The sequence below is a fragment of the Lutjanus erythropterus genome, chromosome 17, assembly GCF_056507025.1.
Source record: "Lutjanus erythropterus isolate fLutEry1 chromosome 17, fLutEry1.hap2, whole genome shotgun sequence".
Classification (NCBI taxonomy): domain Eukaryota; kingdom Metazoa; phylum Chordata; class Actinopteri; order Lutjaniformes; family Lutjanidae; genus Lutjanus; species Lutjanus erythropterus.
In genome coordinates, this window is record NC_139333.1 from 24184800 (window position 1) to 24197203 (window position 12404).

Sequence of the window (12404 nt, forward strand, 5' to 3'; positions counted from 1 at the left end):
ATCTTTCTCTGCTCTCATTTTTCCTCATTCCTGCTTTCTTTCAGCTTTTAAGTTCACTCAACACCTCTCCTCGACCTTATTCTCACCTCGCACTCCCCTGTAGGATCCTCCCTTTGCTCTGTCGCATCACTTACAGCCTTACACTTACATCTGACTGACAGATTTGATCGCCGCGGCGTGCTGCTGACAGCCTAATCCGCACCATCATTCATGTAGGCTCTGATAACATTTGCCAGAGCAAAGCCTGAGGCTGCCATTCATTTGATGACCCCCTGAACGCCGCAAGACTGCAGTTTATAATTTAGTCACAAGGGCCCAGTGGTTTGACATTCCACAGCCCACAGCGAGGACTGAATCAGGGGGAATTATTCAGCCCAGGAGAGACTGGCTGTAGGCAGCCATCTCATGAGTGTCCCATGACTCTCATCAAGCTGCGCTCCCACACACACACAGATAGTGATACATGTGAACTTGAAAGGAAGCGCTAACCGTCGTGTCAGCGAATGAAGGAGGCCGAGAGTCACTGCACAGCTTCATATGCTTCTGAATCCAATAACTTTTTACAACTTCAGTCGTATTTGAATATGTATTTGCAACACATCCTCATACCTAAACGACAAGACAGGTCGATTGTCAGTTGTTCCCAAAATGACAGATATTACTGGTGGAGACTACTGGCATCGACAGGCTTACCGAACCTTAACTACGTAACATGAGTCATGTAACTCGCGTGACATTGCACGGGTTGTAAAACAGTGGCAGTTTGATCGGACTTAGTTTGGTTTGGGAAAAGGTCATGACTTGGGTGAAAACAATTATGTTAACGTATGTCACATGATGAAAGTGATGTCACACTCTTAAATTACACACGTTGTTTACGTTGTAGAACGGTTGCAGTTTGGTTAGGTTTAGGCACAAAAAGGACTTTGGTTTGGGCAATAAAACTACTTGGTTAGGTTGAGGAAAAGATTGCGATTGCAGTTAAAATAATTGCATTATGTCACATGATGGAAGTTACCTCACTTGTGTAACAGAAGTGATAGAAGTGACAGATGTCACGTCCATAACGAAATTTTAAGTTACTCAAAACTTTAAATAACTCTGTGTTTACTTGTTAATTCACACATTCTTACTCCTTATACTTCTGCTGTTGGACACCACCTAATAAAAGGACATATCAGTTGAATTAAGCTGCTCCCACTTGCTATAAACACGCATGTGTTTTTTTTTTGTGAGGACGGGCTGGTATTCAGGCTGTACTTTGTATTGGTTCAGATAGCATTTCACCAACAAAGAGCAGAATTTTTGCACACCTATAGCTCGATGGGTGCATACGAGAGGACTATAGGTCAATAAAATAACCTCTTGAAAGTCTGTGTACTGAAACATTATTAAATTTCTCTGACTGCAAGTGAAGAGGACGGTGTGTGGGAGTTTTGTTCAGCATTTTACCAAGGAAAGTAATTGCTGAGATCTAGCAACATCAATACAACAAAGTCAGATGGTGGAAGAAACACAGTGGTCACTGTGCTGAAATCAGCCTTGTGTAAATAATGTAAGGGGCCGTGGGGGCATGAAGCTTCAGGTACTGGTGAGACGATGATATACTGTCTGAGAAGTCCGGCGTTACTTACGGATCTGTGAATTTGTGGGCTTTTCAAAGGCCAAAACTCTACAGTTTGTAATACTAAGAGACAGGATTTTACAACTCTGGCAACTATTTTGTCTTTTGCCAGAACAGTCGCAAAGTCAACAGTAGAAATACAGCAATCATGATACAAAGTGATCTACCAATATGTGATTGGCCACTACATGAATGATGTTGCATTGCAGTAAAAGTTGAGCCTGGTCCAATTTTTTCGCAGATAATCCTGCATTTTTTTTGCCCTAGCTCCCCACATTGGCACCCCCACTGCGCAAGCAAGACTGGGTCCATTCAAATGAAGGAGGGGACTTTGTTTTTGTCATTCAGAGCCAGTCGGCCAGTCAGTCAAAGTCAGCCTGAACCAGGGCATCTATCATTACTGTGGTTTAGCAGTCACAGTCTGCTCCCAAAAAGATATGTCTTTTTTTTTTTCACCTGTTCACAATGGTCAGTGCATGTCAAACAGTTCTCAAATCAACCAGGGCCAACTAATGTAGGCAGGATTAGTTGGGTTTACATACACAAAATAAACACGAGTGCACAGTCGTCATTGTCATGCATCACCAAAACCAGCGGAGATAGCTGCGCATCTCATCCACAGTCACAGGCCGAAACACATTTTGGTTGAAAAAACAATAGCTGATGGAATAAAAGACTTCATATATCCGTTTGTTCCACCATGAGGGATGTATGATCTCTGCCTTAATGGAGATAAATTAAACTCGCTGACAAGAGAGAATCAGATTAGATGACCTAAGCTTTCTCTGTGGCTCTTACTTTTTTTGGAGGTGAACCTGGGGCTCAGTGAATAGTAACAGTCCCTAACTGCACAGGAAAACTGTGCACGATTACATCTATGGTGGGTATGGTCAGTCAAAGCTGAACAGAGAAGTCAGTCTGCAAACTTGGACGGATTTACATCTCACAGTTTGGAAATAATTTAACTGTTTCAAATCTGTCTGACTCCATGATTTATTTGGTTCAGGACAGCAAACAACTGAATTATTCAGATTTTTTGTCTGTTTTTCATCTTTTGCCCAGATCTCCTCCTAGGCCCAGTCCAGGCAGTCTTCACTATTCAGACGAAGATGTCAGCACAAAGTACAACGACCTGATCCCTGCCGAGAGCAGCAGCCTGACTGAAAAACCCTCCGAAATCTCAGACTCACAGGTGCAGTAGCAACCCTCTCTTTTTATGCTACACCTCTCTATGAAAAATGTTCACTATCTGTCTGCATAAAGTGTGTGTCCGTTATATGTTTGTCCCTGTCTACGTGTGCACACTGTCCTGTCATCTCCTTGAATTCCTCAGGAATTCAGCTCTGCATTGTCAGCTGTAACAGTGTTTTTCGTGTCAGTTGTCCACATGGTGTCCCTTCTCTGTCGTTCACCTGAATGCTTGCAGCCTGCAGAGCCGAGGTCACATGATGTAGCTACAGTAATGCACAAGGAGAGATGAGAGATTAATGACTCTGCTCACTGGTGGCAAAGCAGTTTTTAGACCAGGCAGTGACCTGTGGAGAATGTCACTCTGCAAACATCCACCTGCGATCTAGGCCACTGCACTCAGCCACAGCACTTGTTATGTAAGACGGCGAGGGCAGATGCTCTCTGAAAAATGTATTTTAGGGCTGGTTACGTATTGGAAGTTGCCGCTCCACCCGGGCAGCCGATCAAACTTTCCTACTGAATTTTCAGTCAGTCAAGTCTGAGTCAGTAAAAATCACCACTGAGGAAAAACTCTTTTCTTTCTTCTTGTGTGGCCTTGTGTTTGAGTCTGGCCTCATTAGAGTTGCAAGTGATCTAAAATCATCTCTTTGAGTCTCTGTTGAGTTTCTAAAGTCTTCCAAGCAACACTGCCAGGTCTGACAGATAACTAACAACTTTTGTGAGAATGTCTGACTTGTGGTGTTTGCTATGTGCTGAGACAAACTGCTTTTGCCCAGTAAGTGAGTCGAATCGATAAATTGTGACTCTCTCTCTGTCTCGCTCTATCTTTCCATTGATCAGTCTACGTGCCGCCCACCCTCATGTCTTTGATTTCCTGACTTTTGTCCTTTTTTCATTTTCAGTTTTTATGCCTGCAACAGCTGTGCCCAGAGGCATTATGTTTTTAGAGTTGTTTGTGCATCTGTCTGTCCCACTCTTGTGAATGCAATATCTCAAAAACAACTCAATGGAATAGCCTCAAATTCGGCACAAACATCCACTTGGACTCGAGGATGAACTGATTAGATCTTGTAGGTCGTATCAAGGGTGACCTGATTAGATTTTGGTGGTTAAAGATCAAAGGTCAAGGTCACTGTCAACTCACATCTATCTCATTCTTGTGAACGCAATGTCTCAAAAATGTCTCAACAGAATTTCTTTAAATTTGGCACAAACATCCTGTTAAACTCAAGGTCACTGTGAACTCATGTCTGTCCCATTCTTGTGAGAACAATATCTCAAGAATGCCTTCATGGAATTTCAATAAAATTGGCACAAACGTCCACTTGGACTCGAGTATGAACTGATTAGATTATGGAGGTCAAAATGAGTCTGGACAGACATGGATATAAACTGCAAGTTGACTGGTTTGTGGAGGTATACAACCACAAGTCCCTTTATTCTCCTTTTATATTCTTTTATCTGAATTGTTTATTCTCCCATGTCTTATATGCATACATATGTTGTTTCTGTTTTTGTTTATGTCCCTTTCCTCTCCGGCTCTCTGTGGTTTGGGCGAACCATCTTGCAGTTTTGCAGACTGGTTTTGATCCCAGTCAGATGAAGGGAGGGGGGGAAGTGGTCCTGAATTCCCTTGCTTTTAGGCTTCCTTCTGTTCCTTCTTTCATCTAGGAATTCTTTACTCCAGGCATTTCCCAAATTATCACGGAACATCTCTCAGCTAGATGCGTCCCTAGTGTGGATTCCACGGCCAGAAACCTGTCCCCACCTGGTCTTATCGGGACCTAAGCCCTATTTCCAGATCAAATGAAAATCTCCCCACAATGAATCGCTACGGACAGGACCTTTCGCAGCACGATAACAATCCGCACAAATGAATCATTTCGTCATTTCACCACCTGTCTGACATATCTACCGTTCGCACTTGCGTATTGTCAAACATGGCCCTTAGTGCGGTAACTATCCCCATCGGTCTGAGACGATGACGCCTGCCTGGCTGCTGCCACACCACACATCCAAGGGCCCGATGTTGGCTTTGATGGGCTAAAACACACAGAGCCCTACCTGTTACCCCTAGGGCTCCTCTACCATGCCCCTGACAGGCCACCGTATCAGCACCCAATGGTGCTTCGGAGAAATTCAGGAATGCTCTTTGAAGTTTTATTGAGCGGATAACTCTGAGCTATCAGTATGACATTGTGCTGTCTACCCTCTTTAATCCCTGGGGGCCTCCACCAGCAGGTATAAGTTGACTATTGTGCTCCTCCTCGAGAGGGGATTTGGAGGAAGCTAACATTGACCTGGCAAGGCAACAAGGCCACCATTACTGCTCCGCTCCCCTGCAGGTAGAACCCTATTGACTGTTTTCCTTTAGCGTATAGGCTTTCTCATTTTCCAAGGTTGTGTCTGTGGCGCTGCCTTTGTGTGTCATTTAAGGCCGAAACCAGTCGAAGACAGATGATCTCATCTCTGAGTCAGAGATGGATTGTAGATTATGCTCTCTCTGCACAGTGGCATTCCGTGGGAGAGAAATGAAAATGTCTGCGCTTCTCTTGCATGCCTTCTCTCCCTTTTTTTTTTTCTCTCTTTCTTCCCCCGTCTGTCTCTCTCTTTCTCCAACCTTCCCACTCCTTGACTCTCTGGTTGCTGTAGCAGTTTTGGCTGTGGCTCAACTGAGAATACTCTCTGTAATGTTTGATTCGTCTCTGCTGACAACGCACCACTTTGTTTTTGACCAGCGCTGTCTGGAGTATGATGTCAAACCCGGAACAAAGGAAAATTATGGCTGCAAATAAACTACACTCAACAAAACTATAAGCACAAAACTTTTGTCTTTGCTTCCATTTTGAGTTAAAGTGACAGATTTAAGACTTCCTCTATGAACACAAAAGGTTTATTTCTGGTCTTTCTATTTTTTATGTGCCTTGGACTGGTCACAACAAAAGACCACTTTAAAATATGCAATTTATCATGAAAAAGGGATTAATTAGGTACCGGACTGGGGATATTTCATCTAAGGCTACAGATACCATATTTTTTTCCTAGGAGGGTCATGATCCGCCCTACTCTGTCTCTGACTGGCTTACCCTGATACTCTTACCCTCCTTATTCCTAAATCCAACCAACCCAATCAACGAAGACAACGAGTACTAGCCAGTCAGAGGAGCAGGACAGGTCAAAACTTCCCTCCAGGGAAAGAGATTTGGTCTGTGGCCCTGTGTAAAATACTGATTTTGTTACTTAAACTCATGAAAATTGGGAGCAAAAACAAAAGTGTAGTGTTCATATTTTCCTCATTTCCTCATTTCTAGCAGCTTATAAAGGCTTTAAAATGAAATGTTAGCATTGGCACAAAATTAACATGTCTGCCAATATGAGAAAGAACAAAATCACATTTTTTAATCATGCCCATCTTAGAAGCCATCATTGTGAAGAATAAAAAGACCTGTCAGCAGTAGTCTTTCTTATTTTTCCCAGTGAATGTGTAAATTTTGAAAAGCATTTTTTAAAAGCACCTGGCACAGGCCATCATGGTAAGAGCAGGAATAATAATATTTTAACTCCACTACAGGAGACACTTGATGTTCACTGCAATTAGGTGGCAAAAAAAAAGTATGAGCACGTATCACCATTTGCAATCAGCCAAAATGATTGAGGAAATTGTGAGATGAAGCTTCGTACAGTCCCTGAAACTGCAGATGGGTGACAAATTAAAGACAATAATAATAAGCAGGGAAACACAATGAAAGCACATGCTTCCATTACTCTCATTAAAGTGAGTCTGCCGGTCTGGGGCAGCTCTAATGCCCAAGAAAATCTCAAATCCCTTGATTATAGTTGTTTTGAAGAAGCAACATACATTATAGCAATGAGGGGGGATTTGAGCTGTTAAGGAGACCTTGATGATGACAAAATACAACTTGACTTTGATGCAGAAGGCTTTTCAGTATTCAGCCAAAATTACAGCTTCCAATCCCTGTTTTTCCTCCACTCTAATCTTTTTTTTTCTGCACAGAAATCGCTGCACACTAAAATGTATCGACTGTGAATGTCTCTGGACTTTTTAATCCCCCTCCGGCCCCATATATACTGTTATTGTCTCTGTCTCTGGGGACCCCTGCTGTGTCCACTTCATCAATGAGAGTGACATAGACAGCCCCCCCTCCTTTTCTCCCCCTCCTCTTTGCAATAATCCATAACTAGAGGACAAAGGACTGACCCACTCTGTGGTATTGGGGTTTGCATCAATTTTGGGAGGGGGGATGGTTGCCAGGAGATTATTGTCTCAGTCTCATGCTATTATATAAACCATAGCAGAGCAAAATTCAACATTTACTTTACTAAACATTTTTTACACTTTGTTAATCTTAAGATGCTTCATGGAACAACTTTATGCATGAATATAGATAAAAACAAGAAGACGTTAAACCCACACATGACAACATATAACATTTTTTAGTTGAACTCTCCAGGCTGAGGTCAAAGGTCAAAGTTCTTTGTGTGATTGTCTGAACACTTGCCTTATTTGCCAGTAATGACCAATTTATCTCCAACTCCAAGAGTTATTTTGGCCCATATTTGCAGGATACCCTCAGGGTCTTAAAAATAATTTTTAAAAAAACACATTGAATTTAAAATAAGGCCTTCAAGGTATTGAATTTCATTTACAACGGTCTGAAAATGTCATAAATAACTGTTAAGTCTATAAAATGTTTGGATGTGTTTTACAATTTACTCTTGGATTTTATGTCAATACAGGAAATCTGTGTGTGCGAGTTCGGGCACAAATCAGTCAGTGATCAGGAAAGAAAACGAGACATCTCGCACCTTGCTAATAACAAACTAACATCAGGTTGTCGCCTCCAAATGGGCAAGTGTTGTTTCAGCCCTACGAGGCAGCAGAGTCCAAAACACAAGCGGTTTAATGAAGCCCCAGAAAATTACCGTGAGGCCAAATGCTGTTTGTGCCCAAAGTCTGTCAAGCTGGGGGCGATGGGATAGCACAGCACTGTGCACAGCAAACGTCTGTGGATAATACCATTTTTACACCAAAATTAGCGCATATATGCAGGTTTTTTTTAACCCACTAACCATATGCAATTGACTCTTTTCCCGGTGCTAGAAAACAAGTTTTCCTTTCATTTTTTTCTGTTGTGCGCTGGAAAGCTGACTCAGTTCATGTCTGTGCAGGAGAGCAGAGAGAACGTTTTCTGTTAAAGTTTTTGTGTGTCCAGCTCTCAGTAATTTTGTAGCTTCTAACTGAATCTCTGGTTTAAAGTTTAGCTTCCTTCCTGCATCACTGTTTGCACTTTCTGTTTTATTTTACTGTTTCATGCTCACTTTCAGCTGTACAGCAGTCGTGTTAACTTACCACGGATGAAAACTCAACATTAGTTTTATAGTCACTCGACTAAAGATAAATACAAACCTTCCAGCGGGAGCAGACTCCACTGTGCTGGGCTGAGGACTCATACCGAGTCAAGCCAAGCAACACATGTTTGCAGAAGAGTCGCAGAAGTTACTGACGGAAGCAGCAAACCTTCATTTCCTCCACCAAAAGTGGACAAAAATGTGTGTCATGTTTCTATCACTGCTGATCAGAGCTGGAGCCAATAAATACCTGTCACAACTGCAGAGTCATTTGACCCAGGAGGACAAAAGCTAAATGTTAGTAGGGATTTTTTGTCCAGTGTAAAAGGGGCTTAAGCTACTGCTGGAAATACATTGTCTTATGAGTATATAATAAAACGTTTTATTAAATTCAAGTACATGATAATTGTTTTCTAGGGCTTAAAATCCATACTGATTTTCCATTATAACTTTCATATTTCTACCAAGTATGACCATGAAGTTGACATTAAATGTCATTGAAAGTGACATTAAAGGTCTTAGAAAGTCTTAAATTTAACCGGAGGTACCCTGTTGTGATCCATTGTTGTATCTCTCCCTTTTTTTTCCCCACACTCCCAAATTGTCCTCCTCCCTACGTTGTTAGAAATTGTAAACAGGAACACAGGGCAACTTTATTATGCTGATGATAAAATAAACTACTGTCAAGAGGTTTCACCAGTTAATTGGATAGATTTCTTAATCTCTCTCTCTGCCTAATTTAACATCATAATGATGAAAAAATGTTTAATAATTGTCACTGCCAGGCTGCTATGTGTCTGTCTTACACATTATCCTTGCATAAATAAGGTGGTGGTGGTTCCCTTGAGGCTGAGGTGCAATGCTGCATTTCATGCCTTAAGTCTGTTCTTTTCACAGCATTCAGCTCGGGTAATTAGCTTGTAATGAGTTGAAGCAAGGAGCTGTTTCACAGGCCTCTCTGCCCCGGAGGCAAATTGTCAAGCATCTCCACTGTAGGTTCCTCGTTTGGATCCTTGAGTTATTTCTGTTAAAGACTGGTGATGAACCAAAAGCAAAAGGAGAACAGATTGGAGTGTACGTAGAACATGTCAAGAGTCGGAACATCTGCTGCTGCGCGCTCCACGGCCAAGCCGAGGTGGGCGAGAGTAGGATGCAATTCACTGCGTCAACACTTGGTCTGTGCTTGCTCTTCAACACTGCCACACACACACACACACACACACACACACACATACAACTGGAGTGGTGTTTCATCTCTCAATGCCGTGTTAATTCTTTTAGAGTGAGGTAATACCACTTGAAGTGGCTCTGTATGTCTTGCTCGTCCACTGTGAATGCATCATGTTGTGTTGTTGTGTTGCTAAACACACTGGCATGACTGGAATGCTTTTCAACACTGGTTGGCCTCAAGTGTTTGCAACCGGGTGACAATATTACAAACGGAAAACAAACACCCACAGCCTCTGATGCTTCTCATGGCCCTACTCTTATTAATGAGTGGAACAACAATAAAAAATAGCAAGTAAAAAAGAAAGTGGGATCATTGCGATCAACTTCTGGAGTCGAACTTTGCTCTGCACAAGGTCTGCCTTTGATTAATTTGTGGAAAATAAGAGTAAAGGGGGAGGGGGGTCAATTTTCTTTGTTTAGAACCAAAGAGGATCAGAAAAGAAGGATTTTTTTTTTCTATAATTCAACACAAGCATTGTCTGTTTGTACATTTATAAACTCTGCTGACAACTAAAGAAGAAGAAAAGCCTTCATATATAGGGGGTTTGGCATAGGAGACGTGAGCCATGTTGAGGCTGAGGGAAATCTGAGCCTCCCGCCATATGTATCACATATGTGCTGTGAGTTGTGCTCTGGAGTGCGTGCCAGCAGCCATGTTTCTGTACGAGAAGAAGGAACATGATAATACGAAGGGTTGAGAGAGAGCAAAGGGCCTTGAGACGGTCACAGTAATCAGCACCATCTCTGCGGTGCACAGCTCCGGGAAGAATAAGCCTTTTGTTGCTTTACTTTGCACCTAATACCTTTTTGGGAAATTATCCAGTGACAATTCTGGCAAAGTCGACTGAGCATTAGTTCATCCATCCTGGCCAGGTGATTAATCACAGGCTTGCCGTCCAATTGGCATCTTGCTTTCACAGCAATTAGTTGACCATGAGCAATCCCCACTGAGTGTTCAATGATCACATTGCTTTTGTTTGACACATGGAATGTTACTTGACATGAATACAATAGTTTTTGTAGCCCAGCCTGCAGCAAGGTGGAGGGTCAGTGGCTAGAATGTGCTGTGGATTATTGTCATTTCTTTACAGATGGAAGCTTGAATGGAATTCAAACTGACTTAAAGGGTAACTTTGGTATTTTTTTCAACCTGGACCTATTTTATTTTCACGTTTTCTGTTGGGGTTTTTTGTCTAACTGACTAATAGGATCAACAATATTTAAAAATGGTCCATTATTGAGCGAGAGCAGGTGATGAAATGTAATCTTATGCGCAGCTGACCCTCCCCTAACCCCCTCCTCCAAACAGCAACCATCCAGTCATTGCAACCGTAACTAGGCACAGCACACCTATCAAGCTTGGCACAATTACTTATGTCTCTCGAGTTCCTAAAAAATCTTGGTTTTATCTTTATCTTTAACCAAACTTGTGGGACAGCATGCCTGTCAAGGTTTGCATGAACAAGAACGATGCTTACATTTCTTGAGTTCCTGAAAAATCTTGGCTTTATCTTTATCCTTAGCCAAACTTGTGTTAGACACCACTGCATTTGCTAAACTCTTTACTTATTCCATAAGGTTAAATTGGAATTTGTTATGTGGGGTGACAGCATTAAAGAGTGTATTTCTGTCATCTATATTACTCTTCTTGTCATGTTTGACCAGTGTTAATTGGGATGTAGCATTAGCCTCAGTCTTTTAGCATTAACATTATATCATGTATGCAACACTTAAGTAACTTTACATATTTAAGACCCTTTAAGAGGGTTCTCGTTTGAAAATGCGTCAGATGGAAACATAAAAAGTCAGCTTGAGGGGGACTCAAGAGTTTAAGTATTAGCGCTTACTACACTTTTGAGATCTGCTAGTGAGTCATTTTAGCCGACAAAATCCACAGTTGTCAGCAAGAAATGAGAAGCCTGCTTTTGTTTACCTCTCTGTGCAATCAAAGACTTATATTGAATCTGCTAGTTATCCCTGTAAACTGCATTTGTGCAGTGCAACAGTGGAAAGCTTGACGGACATAGCAACAGTAACCAAGTACGTCCACTAAAAGTGCTTATTTTGCCAGGCTCTGATTGTTATTCTAAATGTCTGACATTTTGAAAATGATTCCAACAGAGATTGACATTCTTGTTAAAGAGTAAGAAATATTTTATTTAACCACAAACAGCTGTTTTATTGTTCTTGCCAAACTTGCCAAACTTAATTTACAGAAAGAGTACTTTCTATCATTCTACGTTCTCATCTTCATTCAAACTTGACAAAAGCGAAATTAAAGCTCACCAGATACGTCTTGGCTCGTCGTTGTTCAGTTCTAACAATCACAACTCTGGTTTGGTCAAAATAACCTTTATTCACTGAGTTAAGTGTGAACATGGAAAGTGGACCAATTTCAAGAATTGCCACTTAGAAACAAAAACACGGGGAATTAGGGCCCAGGTTGGAAAATACAGAAGTTAATCTTTAAAGAATGAAGAAAAAATCCTCCTTCCTTCCTGACGAACTCCTGAAATCACACTTTGGTTCTATGTTTGAGAATGCACTGCACGACCTATGTTGCTGTTCATTTTTTTAGCTTTTCACACCATTCACACAGAATGGCACAAAGGATCTCTACATGTTTAACATATCAATGATGTTATCATCATCATGACTGGGCCGTTTGAATCATTCTGTTATGGTGATGCACTGTAAAAACCCATTGTTTTGTTCACCCATAGGAGGCGCTGGTGTTTTCATATGGGACAGGTGGCCTACATACACTTCCACTGCATTTGGTGAGGTTCCTGTGGCTGCCTGCTTTGAATGTTTGTAGCCTGATAGGTGACTGGTTCCTATTGCTAGTCCCCATCCAATCTCCTCCCCTCAGATCCCCATTCTAGGTTTTATGTGGTATACTGTGCTGCACAACACCAAACCCCATCTTGCTGACGTGGTGTGGAGACAAAGATCTTAGATCCTGAACATAAAGATTGATCCAGTGACT

At 41.7% G+C, this 12404-nt stretch overlaps 1 protein-coding gene across 1 annotated transcript in view; it reads left to right on the forward strand.

Annotated features, from left to right (window-relative positions):
- sdk2b (sidekick cell adhesion molecule 2b) overlaps nt 1-12404 on the forward strand; it is a 372724-nt gene that overhangs the window by 357709 nt on the left and 2611 nt on the right. Inside the window, exons 44-45 of the mRNA XM_084740321.1 lie at nt 2687-2816; nt 12139-12195. Coding sequence (XP_084596447.1) covers nt 2687-2816; nt 12139-12195 — 187 coding nt within the window. The remainder of the gene's footprint in view (nt 1-2686; nt 2817-12138; nt 12196-12404) is intronic.